Raw genomic sequence first — 18,043 nt, 5'->3', positions numbered from 1 at the left:
CAACCAAGGTTCTCCTCTGACACCGATATTGTTCTTCTGTGTTGAAATATTTGAAAGCAGAGATGCTGTATACATGTTTATCTAAAATAATGTTACATTTTGAAGCTTCTCCATCTCCACACAGGATCTGGAGAGCTGACGTCTCAGTTAGTCTGAATCCAACTCTCGAAGAGTTGAGGTTGTTCCCGACTTCTTCATGACAGAACATGGAGACCACAGTTCCTTCAATACAGCAGAAATGCTTCTGAGCCTTGACACAGTCCTGTCTCTGTGTAGTTTTTCCTTTCATACATCGATATCCATTTCTTTATCTTTTTCTGTATCTGTAACATTTCTTTTTCCTTCCCTCAGTTTCGGATTCAAATTTTAAAATCTGTGGCAATGGATTTTCCTGTCTTGACATTTTGCATCAGTCAAACACGACTCTGGAAGTCAGTTAATTAACACAACTTGTAACTTATTTTTTCAAACAAGTCTGAGTCTGCACTTAAGTGTCCAATGAGACTTTCACCACAGAGAGGAAGTAAGTAACGACTTTTCTTAATGGCGTCGCAGAAGTAAATCATCCCACATTTTATTGTCCACGGTGCATCAACACATGGTCAGCCGTTCTCACACACAGACAGACAATTGGCCGGCTAACCTTTCCATAACAGGACCATTTCCCTGAAACGCCGTGGTGCCTCCGACTCTCTGTAAAGTTCACATCATCTTGACGCCTGCTGGGAAGAAAAGTGTGATGGTAACTGTTTGAACAGAATTTACAGTTTACTGGTGGCCTGTCAAGTGAGGACACGGGGGCAAAGCATTTGTTGACATTTCCCAGGCACTTGCTGCTGTGTGGACACATGTCTCCAACAAGGAGTGACACCTTACAAAGCCAGGCTGGAAAACATGTTCTTCAAACAGTTGTATCTCCTCGTCAGTGTTTACTCACGCATGCCTGCACCGTTCCTCTCCTTCCTCCTCTGGCACTAGTGACTCAGACGTACTGAGGGAGTTGAAGAAGAAGCGCGTGAAGCCAGAGTTTCACTATCAAGTGAAATAACATACTGTAGATTCTTCATATTCCCCCGTCACCCCTGTTGGGCACTGATCTCTGCTTTAGGAGCAACAAAGTGCAGCCAAGGGTGGACACTAGCAAAGTGCACTCTCTTCAGTATTGCACAGAAGTTCATTTTTGCAGTATTTGTCCTTTTTACGTGGATATTATCCTTTTTAAACAGCTCAATTTGAAGCTGTCAGTGTGCTAATGATGCTCCATTAGATAAAAAGGAGGCAGAAGATTCTTCACCAATGACCATGATCTGATCTGAGGTCTGTGTTTGAAGCTTTAGAAATAAAGATTAATTTCAGTTTAAACATTAACCGTAACGTGAGACTATTTAAAGCAGAAGTAAGCGGAATGTTTGTGTTAATATAAGTCTTAAATAGTTATATCTTTCGACAGCAATCACTCATATAGAGTGTTTGGTCTGAAACACGGGTCTGTCAGTCACTCTGCTCTGCTGTAAATCGAGGAGAAAACTTTCCTCGTATCCTACAACCTTTATCCAATGAGGAGAGAGAACGGCATAAAGGGGCGGTCCTCTCTGTGTGTGCAGCCAAGGGATGCACGTGACATAGGGACGAGGGCGGGGACTGCTAACTCCATCTGCTAACAGTAAGTTAGCCAAAACGACCGGATTGCTTACTTCTGCTTTAAATGTTAACCATAACCTGAGACTTTAAAGGGACAACGAGGAGTTTTGGAAAAGCGAAGCGTTTTCACACTACATTTATGAGCCTCTGCGCACCGTGAAATTCTTTGACCGGCGCAAGACAGACTCATGTTTTCATTCATCAAGAATTAAAGTCAGAGATTCGAAGACGATCAGATACCGTCGTAGTTCTGACCATAAACAGCGATTCTGCGGCGTTATTCTCATAACTCGCTACGAAACCGAAAGTAAGGAAACGCTGGTCGGCTCGACCAGCATTTCCGCCACCACTAATAATAACAAAATAACGATAGAGACAAAACAATATATTTATCGAAAATGGGCCCATTAACAAGTGTGGGTAGCGCAGATTCATCCACATTAACGTGAGACTTTTAAATAACCAAATAGAAACTCCTCGTTGTCCCTTTAACATATATGTTGTACTTATAGGCATTGTTATGCTGTGATGTGTCAAATGACTTATATCTCAGTCTCTTTATTCTAAAGGATCGTGGGTCAATCAGTCAGTGAGTCAGTAGGTTGTGGAACAATACAACATCACAATGTGTTGACATAAAATGTACTACTTAGGTATTTAAAGTGAAATATTACAGGAGCTACTTTAAAAATCTGACTGAGTGAACAATTTTCAGTTGTATTGCAATAATATTTGATCAAGAAGATCTATGATGAGTTATTGACTCTTTCAGCTTCAGACAATCAACAGCCTTCTTCTTATCTCCTAACTGGACTTGAACCTGACACTTTGTCTGCTCTCTATCATGGTTTTCCCTGATGGACACTTAATATTTGAACTCTTTTGGACTTTGTTAGACTCTTTGGACTTTTGAGCCATGACGCATTTTAATAGGGTTCCTTGAGTGTCCACTGTTACTTCCTGCTTTTCTTGATTGCCTGCCTCGCCCCGAGGTGCTTCACCTGTGCTCAGTCGCCCCTCCCTCGTCTTTTTTGCCCCCACTCGTCAAGGTCAGTCTGTCTGTTGTCAATCTGTGTAAACTTGTGTAGTTTCCGTTGGTTGAGCTCCTGTGTTTTGGGGATTCTCTTGTTCTTTGAGTCTTGTTTTGCAAGTCATCTTTTGTTATAAATCATTTTTTCCCAACAAACCCTCTTTTGTTGTCTACATTTGGGTCTAACAATCCTTCAAAGGTGACACTTTATCCGGCCTACACCTCCCACTCGTGCTGCACAGACGCTGCTAACACAGCATTGCATTCTCTTGTATAAGCACGACGGGCAGCAGCACAATAAACAGTGGTGCAGACATGCATATAACAATGAAAGCAGTCTTGCAGAGACAAATGTGCAGCTTCAAGGAAACAGGAAGAATGTTTTAGAGAGTCTGCACAGTGTAACAGTGGTCCATACGTCAGCGGAGGCTCTGTGTACACTACAGAACAGAATAGCTTCAGCTCAGCAGCTGTAACAGCCGGTTGATGAGCTGTTAACTCCAACAACAAAAGAAACCAGAATATTAACTCAATTTGATCCTTTAACCGCAACAGACTTTCCATCATGGTCCAGTTTGTTGTTTCCATGTGTTAACGTTATAATTTTTATTTGTCTCATTACTAAATAACTGATGCAGCGGATGAGAGGATGTAACCAACAGCTGTCAGTCATGTTCACCTCTGCTCTCAACACCTATGAACGTGGTCACAGGCTCTCTGTGTTTCAAAATGCTCGCGGGCGGAGATGTGCACATGTGGATGGATTACTGTGCATCATGTCTTCCAGATGTTTACAGAGGAAGTTCTTTCTTTCGCAGATTGTTAAACATAGTGAGAGATGTAAAAAACCTTCTTGTATAAATACAGGAAATGGCTCAGGATGTCATGTCCCAAACATGTATATTTACAAACAGCTCCTCATTATGATGCTGTTTGCGTGTCTTATGTGATTCAACCTCTGCCAGCTCCTCTCATTGACAGTTTTCATCTACATGTGGTTTGAATGAGTGAAAATGAGTTGAATAAAATTACATATATATGACTTATTTATAAGATAGATGTTAATAGGCTAATAAAAATGTGCTCTGCGTGTCATCATTATTTACACTTCCTGACTAACAAACTGTGGTTGCCATGGTTTCAATGACATTAACTCCAGTGCTGGTTTTATTGCCAGTGTAATAAACTGGTGTTGCAGCACGTTTACACACTGTAAACAGTTTAACTTTCCCTTGATTCTTTGAATTGTGTATCTTATATTGTGTGTTGACTTTAAAGGACCAGCATGCGTTCCTCTTACCCACTTTACCTACATATTGTGGACACTCCACATTCCTCTGCAGAGTCTCCAGGGGGCGTTGTGTTTGGATTTCCTCACACATCAGACGTCCAGTGGACTTCATTACCAAAACATGAGAGAGGCTCCGAATTGTGTTTTTCCTCAACAGGAGAACCAGCTCCTAAAAAAAAAAAGCGGCTTGTCACTGTGTCTCATGGAGGAAGAAGAAAAACAGAGCTCACATTCCTCATCCTCGCATTTCAAACATTCCTGTGGTGATTCACTGACGTTCACTGAGATCTAAAAATCCATATTAATCTCATCTTTGTGTGTGTGTGTGTGTGTGTGTGTGTGTGTGTGTGTATGTGTGTGTGTGCCACACTACACTATACCACACTACTGTAGTACACTACACTCTCTACCATTTTGCACTATACCACACCACACTACCCTATATTAGGCTACACCACATATCACACCACATTAAACCACCACACTACACTATATTACACGGCTCTATATCATACTATACTACATTAAGCCAAACTACACTACAAACCATACATAATACTAAATATATATAAAACAGTTTCATCTACAAAGCTGTTTGCATTGATACAGTGGGCCAATCTATCCAATGGGGACAACGACAAATAATAAACACATGCCCTCTATAGGAAACTGAGATTTGCCAGTCAACACGGAGCGCACCCACGCAGGTCGAACATGCAAACTCCACACAGTGAGGAATCGGGCCCAGGAATTGAACCCAGAACCATCTTGCTGTGCGAGGACATCGTGAACCACCGTGCCCTCCCTGCATGAAAACACGATTGTGCCAAATTTGTGTCTGTAGCAGGTTATAACTCAAGATAAGCTAAATATTTTCTTCTTTTCCTGTGTTTTATTACAGTAAAACTATCTGAGTGTAGTTTTACATCTTTTCTCTCAGACATCTCTCTATAACAACAGGTCAATGAGCCAATCAGAAGAGAGGAGGCTCTAAAAATCTCACTTTGAACAATATACAAGAAACAGTTAGATGCCCACTTTTCATCCAGAGCATGCAGGAATCGAACTCATCTGCTTTTTTACCCATCACCCACCTGTGTGTGCTCAGCAGGCTGCGTGACTCAGTGATGCTGATACCGACAGTGAACAACGACGAAAAGGCCAGAAAGGCAGCTTGACAGAGGAATGCTGCCTTATTAAGGAGAAAGGCATTTCAAGTACTAAAACGGTTTAAAGCCTATAGGTTTGGGTTAATATCTGTAGATCACAGTGAAGTCAGACAGCGAGGCTCTCATCTGTGTTTCATAAATCTGCGCTGAACTGAAGCATTTCCCCCCCTGTGGTTTTAAGGGTGTATGTTTGACGGACCTCAGACTAGTATATGCTGTGGGCTCTGCACATTTCAGATATTTGTTGAAAACATATTGTAGCCATGGTTTCTTTTTCTTCTTTTTTTTAAATATCATTTCTTTTCTTTAACCTGCAGGCGGGAGATTTAACCACCAGCTTTACAACGTCGACCATTAAAAAAGCTCCTCAGAAAGTCACATATGGCTGGAAAGTCAGACTTTCATTAGGCTGCATACACACAGGAAACGGCTACATGCACATGGCAGAATAGGGAAAAAAAAAAAAAGGTCAAGGTTTGAGATTTGATCACCGCTGGAAATCGTATAATGACATAACACACAACGCATCCATCACAGACGTGCAGACATGTTGACGTGCTGCAGCGTCAGCCTGGAATGCATGTCTAAAGGGGCCGGTTGAACTGTGTTAATGAGAAGCCATGTTGATTTATAGCAACTGTTAACTGCTTTTAGTTACTGCAGCTTCCAATCACCTCTTACAAGAAATGAGGTGGGCAGACAAAAGCTGGTCAAACTTTTCCTCTTCCACGACAGCTAATTGACATTCCTGTTGTCAAAGTAACAAGTTAAGAGGAAACTGCTAAGCTAGTAAGCATAATACTCCGTTTCCTTGGCAACTGTCGGTGTGGAGGCAGCTGTGGGCAGTTCTCGACAATGGCCACGTGACATCCATCTCTTCAAACTGGTTATGAGTTGACTATTTTTACATTTAGACTCAGAAGCTCCCAGAGCTACTCCACCAAAAGAGATGGAGAAAAAACAAGTCACGTGTAGATCTGAAAATCAATCAATCAGCATCATGTGTGTGTGTGTGTGTGTGTGTGTGTGTGTGTGTGTGTGTGTGTGTGTGTGTGTGTGACAGAGAGAGAGAGGTGTAAAGATACAGCAGTGTGAAAAAAATGAATTACACACTTTGTGCTAACACCTACCTCAATTTCTTGTTGTTATAATCTCCTGAGCAGACACTGTTGAGCTATTGCAATAAATGTTATTGATGATGCAAACAAATCATTGTAATTGAAGTAAAAGTAACGTTAAATAAATGATGTGATAAAAACGATGATGTGTAAAAACGTTTTAAATTGAGCCAGCCGTCCACACTTTCATTTTCTAATATTTGGACATCCAAATGTCTTAGATGCAGTTGAAATATCACCACAGTCTTGAAAAGAAAAATCTCACACACCCAGTTTACCCAGCAGCATAATGTATTGATCCACCTTATGAATCCCTCCAATTATTGATGTGCGTTAGTTTTCTTATCAGTTTGTTCTTTCCTGCCTGTCCTGATTTTGAATTCTTTTGGCCAAAATAATCACGTGGAGAAAATTTGACATTGTTACTGTCCGTTTGTTTAAGACTGTTAATGCATGTGCATCACACAGTGGGTTTATGTGTCACTCTGATTTTTCATGTACAGTAATTTGGACGACTTGTGGTCAGACTGCCATTGAACGCCTCTAATACCCGAATTTGTGTATGCATTAAGCAAAACAAAACAAAAACTAATGCATGCTTTGGATAACTATAAGAATCTGCACAATATTTGGTTGGAAATGAGCAGAACTTCTGGTGCAGCCCTGTGGACTGACTTGTACCGGTTTTATGGAGTCGAAAAACTGGTTTGTTAGACGTGCTGTCTAAACACATCGGAAATTAAGTGTTTATTGTGTTTGGAGGGCCACACAGGAAGCACAGAGATTCTGCTGCTATCTGACCATTTGATATGCAGTTTGGAAAGACTATAAATCCCTCTTTAGTTTATTTGTAAGAGGTATCAGTGTACACAGGGCATGCATGTCAACACGGAGTCTATTTCTTTATTGTAACAGTCGTTATTTATTATGATTAAATTAGAACAGCGTGGATAAGTGAAAAAGGAAAGGCTGAGAAAGTTTGCACCACCGCTCAACTCTGCAGCTCTTTAGTGCTTTCAGTGTCACACTCTGCTTATTTGCTGCCTGCTTTAGTCAGGCAATCACTGATAAGGCTTCAGAGCACTGCTTGTTTTCCCTTTCCTCACTCCTCCCATGAGATGTTAAGTGCAGGGAAATGAGCAGCTAGCGCTGTCGTGTTGATGTTCAGATCTGCAAAACATGAGGGAGCAATTTATCCTTGATGCACTCTGAGATTAAGACAGTAAACATTTCACTTCATCTGACTTTGATGAATTAATGAGATGACACATACACAAATCCTACCAACTCTAACCGGACAAAAGGGAACAATTTGCTCCTGACAGAGGTCTGATATACTGGTCCAAAATCACTTGAAGAAGAATATTCTTTAAACTGAATGAACTGGAAGTGGATTGTATCCTTACATATTTGTGATCACATAATATTTAAATGTTTTGTTTCTCAAATGAGCCAGTACTGATCATATTATGCAAAAGAATCTGGATAAACTATAATGATTTGCAGATGTGGAGGTGCCATAAATTGACTGAATTCATCTTATCAACCATCTTTAAGAAGATCACTACTTAACAACAGCTAATAATGATAAAAAAATATATATATATATACTAATGCCAATATTAAGGTGAGGAGCTCAGAACTGCTGCTCCCTCAAAGTCAAAAGGACCTCGTGAGGTGGTTTTGGGGCATCTGGTGTGGATGCCTTCTGGGGGCCTTTGTCGAAGTTTCTCGGCACATCCGACTGGGAGAAGATCCAGAACAAGCTGCAGAGATTATATATCCCATCTGGCACGGGAATGCCCCCCCGTTCCCCAAGTAGGGGCTGTAAAATGTTGCTGGAGAGAGGGTCAGCTGTAATATGGACAAGTGCAACACTGCTCCATGTAGATCTGTCGTCAGCTTCATTCAAACTGCTCTGTTCTGCCTCATCCCAAAGGCGCTCCTAGCTCATTGAACTGTCATACTTGATCTAAATCTACTTTTCACTGTCTTCTTTTTCACGTGTTGTCTTGTCTGTCTTTTCAAAATAAAAGCAGATTTACCAAGGATCTTACAGCCAGGAGAGCCCAACTTTACTCACTGACAGGCTTCATCTCAGGTCATGAGCATCCTCACATTGACTCTCGACTTGATTCATTTTATCTCAAGCATCCCAAGACAAACTTTTATTGGTCTTGTTTAATTACAAAATAACAACTGTTGAAGTGATTACGTAGCCCGCTACTTATTGAAACTCAAATCCCCATTAGCTCAAATCCACACACACACACACACACACATACACACACACACACACACACACACACACACACACACACACACACACACACACACACACACACACACACACACACACACACACACAGATAGAGAGCATTTTCTGCTGGTTTCAAAATGTGAGGAGAACCACACTGTCCTTCATCATGATGAGGCCAAAAAAACCCAAAAAGAGTAGTTTTTTGTTGCTAGGTAACCAACAAATCACTCACGTGCATTTAGCCTGTTGTGTAGTGAAGTGAAGTGAAGTCACAGATTTGTAGAGGAGACTGAGGACAGATTTAATAGTCTCTGCACTAGACTACTTGTTGTAGTCTAGACCAACCAAAACTCACATCTGTCTGATAATTATGCAGACGATGACATGTGATAAGTAATTTACAGTATTTATTGAATGGAGGAATCCCATCAAAACCGTAGCCGGGCCAGTTTCATTAGGCTACATTAAAAATAAATAACATTGTACCAATTTCCTTTTTTTTTTCTCTTGTCTCAATAATCGTGGTATTCTGAAAATGTGGATTAATTTACAATAATAGTTTTGTTTATTAATTCAACAATATTCATTCAGACGAGAGATCAATTACTGAGTTTGGTTTTATGTAAGATTGAGAAACTGCCTCAATAAGCATAATACCTTTTATATGGCTGATTACGAACAGAACAGACCATTATCAGACTATGAGCAGAACACTAATAATTCACAAAAACATTTTTTCTCACATGTCAAAAATGATCCTAGATTGTTGTATCCATTTTGCTATGGGACATAATAAGCTGCACATTTTCTTTATTTTGACCTGAAATGTTGAAACACTGTGGAGAGATTAGTTGTGATTTGGCTGCTTCACTGGAGGGCCGTCACAGTAACTTGTAACAGCCACTTCCAGCCTGCATGGCGGCCATGACAGGACATCATGTGCTGGACACATGCTCACCCTGTCATTTAGAAGTCAACATGAAAAAAAAAAAAAGATTTGAACTCAGTAAGATCTGATAAGAAGCTGACATCAGATGCTTTTCTACCTGACTCTCTGGGTGTCTACTGAGCTGAGGGAAGAGGAGGAGCACTTCCAATACACTGAGTGAGCATTACCTCCATTACAGCAAAAATAAAAAACACTTTTACTACATACATCATTACTACTAAAGGAGGCTGAAGAAGCAGTGAACATAAGGCAGAGAGGGAGGGAGAGATATGAGTAACAAGGATTCGTACCACAGTACACAACAGAGAGAGTTCAACTTTAAGACTTGCCACTTGAGCTGTGTCAGATATTAAAGATAGTCTGTCTCTGCTCCTCAGTGGCTTGACATTTGGGCTTAGTCTTTAAGCTCAGGCCTCCAACTTTCCCATTCCTTCCCATGTTTCTCATTTCTGTATTTGGGGAATATACTGTATCAGGCGGTGTCACAGTTGTGAAATAAGTATTTGACCCACAGGTTTTCACCTTTCAACTTGAGGCGTTCAGAGTATAGCCTATACTCGCTGCAAAAACAGCGAGCACAAGGCCAACTGCAAACATTTGTGATGATTGATGTCTAGTCAAGCTCAGAAGTGCTGGTATTCCACTACAATTTATTGCAAACTGTTAAATGTGATAAAAAAAAACATGGTGATCTTGTTGTGTTTCATGATACAGAACCAGAGTTGCACTGGAACAATAGTTTGGTGCAGCGGTCGGTCGTGCACAACTTCTTTCTTGTCGTCACAATGAGGTTGCCAGGTTTACAAAGCTGAATTTCAGTGATAACCGTGGCCTGTTATTCTGTTAATTGTTTTCCCTGTGACATTTAATGTGAAAAGTCGGGAAACTTTGATATTTTAATTGTTGACATGCAATAAAAACAGTGAGGTTCATGGCATTTACTTATCCAGAAAAAAGTGTATTTTTTGAAAAACAAATATTGTCTTTTAGAAATAATTTGTCAAAATCATCTAAAGACATTTCATTGATTTGGTTCAGCCAAAAAATATATAAAAAAAACAAAACAGGATGGTATGCAGAGGGAAAGTAAAACAACCATAAGGCATGTACAGGCCTAATGAGAGAGGAAGTATAAAGTAAAGAAGGAAGGAAGACATTTCTTCCAAAGCTGAGAGGGAACACATTCCTCAGCAAATTGTCAACTTGGCCATGAAGAGTGTGAGAATTCGATCTGATAACGTGTTTTTGACGTCACCTAAATCAACAGATGCAGATGGATAAAGTCCAATCGACATCATAGACTTTCTGATAGGGTAATAGGGAAATGGCCAAAATGAGATTTCTTTGTTAAGGCTAACGCTGAGTCGCTCCTTTTTGTGATGTTTACAACATTGATGCCAATCAAACCACAGGCATCACTCCAAACATCCCGCCTGGATGCCACTGTTTGCCAACCTCACATGCAACAGCCAGCGTAATGTCAACACATTTTATTTTCCTCTGCAAAATCTAAACCCTCATTAACTGCAGGAATAATATTAAAAACATGCAGCATGTTACACACACACAGAGGCAAGTCACGGTGGATGATGGGGCATTCAAAGCCAGTGGTAGAAAGAAGCTAAGAATATTTTAATTTATTTTTCAAACGCTTGACATCGAAAGGTGATTCACAGTCTGTATAAATAAGGATTTGAATTATCCATATCACACAACCTTTAGAAAAAAGTAAGAAAGAAGAAAACAACACAACAACAAAGCAACATGAAAAGTGATGCCTTACTTTTATTGCTATGTAGGCTACGGTCGACCTGAGACCTCAGTGAAGTGCAACTTAAGAAAACACATACGAAGACACAATTACGCTGCAAATTCAGAAAACAATTTTATCGGTTGACAAAACAAAAATTAGAACATATGCAGATAAACATGCTATAAATTCAATCTGACACAACGCATGCCAAAATATCCTCTCTCTTAGTGAAACACTTTGTATCAGACGGTTGAAAAAATGACCCATTTTAGGTTTTTGCATGTGTTTTCTTTAGCTGTTCTCTGGTCGGCCATGAGATAAGAAATGTAAAAAAATAAAAAAAGTGTGAATGTTATGCTGCACATTTATTTAAAAAAAGTCTTGTTAGTTAAAATGATTTTTAAGGTGACAGAATATTAGCACAAGATACTGTATGTTTTTTTCTACAATATACATCCAGATATGAAATAAAATAATAAAATTGTGAAATCTGAAGAGATGCAAGAAAAAAATCCAATGAAATTTGCTCTTGCACTGAGAATGGAGGGAATAGCAGTCCTGCAGCAGAGCCCACCTTTATACCTGTTCAGTTTCATCAGAGCTGTGACAGTGTTGATGTTATTCTGAAGTTTGGTCAGCCATAGTAATCGATCACCTTGTACTAGACTCATACTAAGCTCATTCACAGCTGCTACTGACTGTCCTCCTAAACCAGAGAGTCGCCTACATGATGTGTTGCATTTTAATAAACAGTAGCTGATTCAAAACTACATTCAAAATCAGCAAGATCTGATTACCATCTGTGCACTGGACAGAGAGGGAATAAAAAAAACCTTCAGGGGAAACTACATTGGTAAAGAGATTCAATTCATTTATTTTTGTCTTTTTAAAATTCCTGCTCTATTTTTCCATTAATGATATTGTGTGAAAATGCATCATTGTTTAATGACAGAAGGAAAAAAAAAAGTTTTGGGTAAATACTTTATATTTGGTCACAATTACACCACATATTACTACAAATATATTACATGTGTTTAGGGGTAGACACTCACGTTAGGACCGTGTTTAAGATCTGAAGGTCAATCCCTATAAGATTCAACGCAGCAGTGATGATGAGATATTTAATAATCAATGAGAACTGGAAGAAATCTGCTGCCTCTTCGGTGACTTTGACTGCAGGTTGTAGGGTTGTGAGTGGTTGAATTGGAGTTGTTGTGGTAACAATGTGATGGCTTTGCAGATGTTAGGAGATTTAGCTTCCGATTTCAACGGTCGGACCCCTTTTCCTTCCCCCACTAACACTTAGCCACAGAGTATCTCTCCATAATTAAGCAAAAACACTGTGGGATACGCTCACAGCTCTGAGGAAACATCTATCACTACGAACACTGATAGACGCCTTGCTCCTGTTCCTGTCAGCCCCAGCTGTTGTGTAATATGTTGTTTTTGCTGTTTCCCTGCAAATGAAAAATGTCCTCAAAACACTGACAGTTTGTTATTGATTTTTTTTTTTTAATGAATGCATGCCTGACAATTTTGACCTTATAGTTGGAAGAATGCATAACTTGAAACTTGGAAAAAAGGAAAAGTTTGCACTGGTTTAAAGGTTGACAGTGAGTGGATGAAGACCACACAGAGGTAGAGGACAATCCTGGAGCGTTAGAGGAAAGAAAACTTAAAGGGATAGTTCACCCAAAATTCAAATTTCACTCATTATCTACTCACCCTCATGTCAACTAAGAGCTGTGAGAATTTTCAGAGTCCTCCGTGCCTTCTCTGAGTTACGGGGGGGGGGTCCGCGCAGCAGTATTTGTCCATATAATGGTTGTGAATGGATACCAACTTTCTTTGTCCAAAAAGACACACCAAAAAACATCCAAATACCTCCATAGTGCTCATCTGTAATGTCCCTCTGGTATTGAAGCCCCGACATGAGAAATTGTTCCGAAAAAAATTAAATAAGTCTATATTTATTTGTTTGTAGCGAAAGCTCCCAGTGTCTCGGTTCACTGCTCTTCCTGTGTCAGTGCAAATCACGCAAGATTTGCACAATTTCTCATGTCGGGGCTTCAATACAAGAGGGACATTACAGATGAGCAGTAGGAAGGTATTTGGATGTTTTTTGGTGTGTCTTTCTGGACAAAGAAAATTGGTATCCATTGACAACCATTATGGACAAATACTGCTGCGCTGACCCCCCCCCCTAACTCAGAGAAGGCACGGAGGACTCTGAAAATTCTCACAGCTCTTAGTCGACATGAGGGTGAGTAGATAATGAGTGAAATTTGAATTTTGGGTGAACTATCCCTTTAATTCATTATTGTTCTACCAAAAAAACAAACAAAAACAAAGCTGAGTATAAGACATGGAGATAATAAAAGTCATCCAGCAGCAAATGGTTTCCCAGGGAGGTTCAGGAAATCTTGGGGCTCTTTGAAACTATACTGACAGATTATTTCTGTTCCTCAGTGCTTTACCAGTACAGGATAAATGTTCAGAAATCAGAGTCTATTCCCTTTTTCTGTCTTCCCGCCCGTCGTGCCTTTGCATTTCCTTGGTCCTCACTCCTCTGGCTCACACACACATCCTCTCTCCATTTTCCTCTGTTCTCAAAGCACGGCTCAGAAAAAAGAAAAAAATGTTACAGGCAGGTAACAATCAAGGCAGCAAAAGAAACAATGGGGCTGACTGACTGCACAAAAGACGACCAGGGAAATGGTGAGAGAAAAATAAAAATAAAGAGAAACCATGGAGACAAAGAAAAATGTACTGCCCATCCATCCATCCATCTGTCTGTCCATCCATCACTTATACCACTTGCAGGGTTGCTGGGTGTGAAGGCATGTAACCTAAATGTATACGTGTAATGTAGCAGTAGCTCATCTAGATACTTGTTATATTATGCGTGTGCTCTATTATTAATTGAATCTCTCCATAATAAATCAGGGTATTTGCTCAGACACACAAATTGAAGCATCAGAAAGTTTTTTTTAATTTTTTTACCAAGTTCTTTGTCTTTATTTAATTTCTATAAAAACATTGACTTTTAATCCTGCATAAATAATGCAACTCAACTGACAGAGACTTCACTAATGTGGAGTGAAATCCTTTTTCATGCAGTCTCTACTGTTTATAGAACCATCTCACATCTGCCTTTATAACACAGAAATATTATGACATGAATATCAGTTAATTATGATTTATGTTCACTTTATCATCAAGAATATTTAGAAGGAGTTTATCATTTGGAACATATGAATTTTGGGAATGTTAAATAATTCAATAATGAATGCATCTGTAATAAACCATTAATAAAAAAACAAAAACAAATACTATTTATCCTGCAGTAGGAAACTGGCTTTAGATTGCAGATAGCTCTATGAGGAAACATATACTGTACTGGTTAAAAGCTTGAGAACTCCTCCATTTATCCAGTTTTACTGTGAAATTCCAGCAGCTCACGTCCAATGAAACAATCTTAAAATGGCACAAAAGTCAGTGGTGAACCGACCAAGGTTCAAAGAAAAAGATAGAAAACAGGAAATGGAAGTAAATGAAGCTTTGAAAGTTAATGAAACAATTCCTACTGCTTGATGACTGACAAACTTTCTGTTTGTACAAAGGCAGCGCTGGAACAAACAAAGCATTAGAGGAACAGAATGATGATGGAGACCAGCACAGTCTCCAGACCTGAACCCCACACAGCCGGTTTTGGAGATGAATGTGACAAGAGGGTGAAAACAAAGCAACCTGCTAGTGACACATTATAGTGGAAACATCAACAGCAGTGTATTGGAGCAATGTTTGATTTCCATCACAGAAAGAACGACAGAGTGAGTTTCAGCTGCAAACATTTAGTTAAACAACAAGTTTCCATGATTCCTTGTTTTGAAATCTCCTCTTATTATTAACTGTGATTTAACCTCTGAAACTCGGACGCACTGAATTACGAAAAAATAAAATAACAGCTGGAAAATGGAGGTGTTTGAAAGCCTTTTACCAGTTGTGAATATTTTTCAGGAGGTATCACCTGATTGTTTTTTTGTTTTTTTGTTTTTTTTCTGTAATTGTCGCAGCTCTGGCTGTTGGTTCAAGTCAGTTATTACGCCTCTGTCCCAGTCCCACACACACGTTATAAAAGAGGACTCAAACAACTGAATGACAGAGATCTCTGTTTTGATACCTCTGGTGACACCTGTGGTGATACTAAGTAATAGCAGGATCACTAACTTCAGTCCCCACACCTTTGAGGGTCTACAGAGGATTTCTACTTTGTTGCACCAGCTGCGCCCTCCCTTTCTGGGCTATCACAAAGTGTGAATGACAAAACATAACTTTTTTTACTTGTACCATTAGCTGTGAACTGAGCTACAACACAATACTTACATTTAACAGTGTAGTTATTTGCTGACATGTTATTTTCATTAGCGGGAATACAATGAGAGAGACAACTGGTCTTCAAATGCAGCCACTGAATTGAATTGGGACGTATCATTGGTTTGTAGCAGCTAATATCAAGCCGACTATGTTGTTGCACCGACACTCGCAAAACCTGGTCTTGTGACACCCCAAAAAATAATTGTTTAAAGGTGAGACTTGTGTAGAAGACCTCCGAGCTCAGAGCTCATAACTGACAGAACCAAAAGGCGACAAGTATAAAACCAAACCAAACAAGGTTGTTATAAATCATAGTTTTAACCATTAGTTCATTTTGGAGGATGATTTGCCATTAAAAAAAATAACCATAACCCATCTCATGTTGCTCTTGTTACTGCGTTAGCTATAAATCACTGAAGAGTTTATCAACTGTTTACAAAGCAAACTTTATAAAGTACGAAAGGAAAACCCTGTACATGAGCCAGTGTGAAGGTGCAGAGGAGATGACGACGTGTGACCCAGTGTTCCTCATTAAGAATTGGTTTGGTATGGAGGCTGCTGGATCTCAACAAGGTTATGGTGATCTGAAAACATTACAATATCAGTAGCTTAATATCAGTAGCTTATAGCCTATACATGTAGATATAGATCTAGCCTATATCCCTTTTTTTTTTTTAAAAGTCAGTTAACTCCAGCTGTGTCAAGTTTTGCTCTGCCATTATCGTTCACTACCCTCAAGCATGAGGCCTCTATTTGTCGACCTGAAAGGCAAAAGTACAGCAGACCTCGCCCACCCTGCTAGTGCATGATAATGAAGTGTTACATACACTGTTCTGAATCATTCACAGTCATGTAACCCCCTGTCTGATTATTTAAAACAAATTCTTTCAAACTCAAAGAATATTATGGCCAAAAGCTTTCTCTATACACCAATACAATCATATACGTTTGTATGGAGGAACATCCAAGTTAAGTGGTGCTTTGTGACTGTTACAACTGTCCTGAGTTACAATAAATCAAAAACACTGAAGGATACAAACACAAAATATCTCAGTCTTTGGTCACATTTAGATGTGTCATTCTCCGTGGTGGGAGGAGGGCCATGCCGCTGGTTACGCTGCGGAGAAGTTCGATCTGATGGAGTCTTCTCGTAACTGACGGTGCTTCCCGGTCTCGGCCTCCTCACTATGTGCACGACGCTCGATGGTGATCCTGTAGTTTTTTCTGCAGAGGGATGAATCACATGAAAAATGTCGGTGAGGATTCTCAGTCATCATTGTTTTGTTTTTTTAAACTTTAATGAGTTGTTCACCAGTTATCATGTTATCTTCCTCATTAACATTTCCATGTTTCCCACATTGTCTGTTATAAACTGTTTTCTTGTCTGTAACAACATCTATTGCACGTCTGTCCATCCTAGATGAGGGATCCCTCCTCTGTTGCTCACCCTGAGGTTTCTCCTGGTTTTCCCTGTTAAAAGGGTTTTCTATGGAGTTTTTCTTCAGGCGATGTGAGGGTCTAAGGACAGAGGATGTTGCTGTGATGCCGTGTAAAGCCCTTTGAGACAAACTGTTTGTAAAAACGGACTATACAAATAAAATTGCCTCGCCTTGCCATTAAAGGGGCTGTTTGTAAATTTTCTCTGCTGCTGAACACGCATAAGACAAGAGGTCATAATAATGTCTTCTGAGTATCTACGTCTTCAATACAGTAAGTGGCTGTTCAAGTTTTATCTAAACTGTAACTCTCCGTTTTAGCTTCAACCTACAGTACAGCACATATCCTCTACAGTATATGCACATCCTGTGCTACATAATATGTGCACAGTTTTCCTCTAGGCAATACAAAATTATGTTTAACAGACAGTCGTTGTGGTCTCTTTTGCTGTCAGTTTGGTTTTAGTCTGTCCTCAGTTGTGTGGTTAAGAAAAATAAAACATGACCACAGTCTCTTCCTCATGGTCGTAAGATAAGACGCAGATAAGACGTAGGAATCATGGTCACAATCTCCTGAGTTATAGTGTTGAAAAACACCAGAAGTGTTTTTGCAGAACATTATGATGTCACCACGAGGTTGAACTTTGACCTTTTGGATAGAAAATACCCTTTCATTTTTTCCCGCCATAGACAAACATGCGTGATTTGCATATGGACTTGTGAGTTATGCCCAAAAATTTGTTTTGTGAGGTCCCAGTGACCTTTGACAGTCACTATGCCCAATGTTTGTGCCAAATCTGAAAAAAAAAACCATTATTGGGATGTTCTTGAGAATTAGATGCATTACCTGAAGACATGACGTCTGACTCTTGTGGAGTCTCTCAGCAGGGCCGTTGCTAGGAATTCTGGGCCCCCTTAAAGAATACTAAAGTGGGCCCCTCCCCCTAACTTTTCCAGTTATTTTTTTCTTAGACTACGTATGTATTATCATGTATTATTTAGCCTACTTTGTTTTGATG

General features: G+C 39.7%; 1 protein-coding gene across 1 annotated transcript in view; it reads right to left on the bottom strand.

Moving 5' to 3' along the window:
* Positions 1-16,267: 16,267 nt before the first annotated feature.
* The window catches only part of npr3 (natriuretic peptide receptor 3), a 21,587-nt gene continuing 19,811 nt past the window's right edge, over positions 16,268-18,043 (bottom strand). The window contains exon 8 of the mRNA XM_085786142.1: positions 16,268-16,812. Coding sequence (XP_085642268.1) covers positions 16,701-16,812 — 112 coding nt within the window. The 3' untranslated portion in view covers positions 16,268-16,700. The remainder of the gene's footprint in view (positions 16,813-18,043) is intronic.

Source organism: Trachurus japonicus, chromosome 9 (assembly GCF_045865225.1).
Source record: "Trachurus japonicus isolate A0001 chromosome 9, Traja_1.0".
NCBI lineage: Eukaryota > Metazoa > Chordata > Actinopteri > Carangiformes > Carangidae > Trachurus > Trachurus japonicus.
Note: the sequence above shows the minus strand (reverse complement) of the source record. Positions and strands in the feature narration are given on the sequence as shown.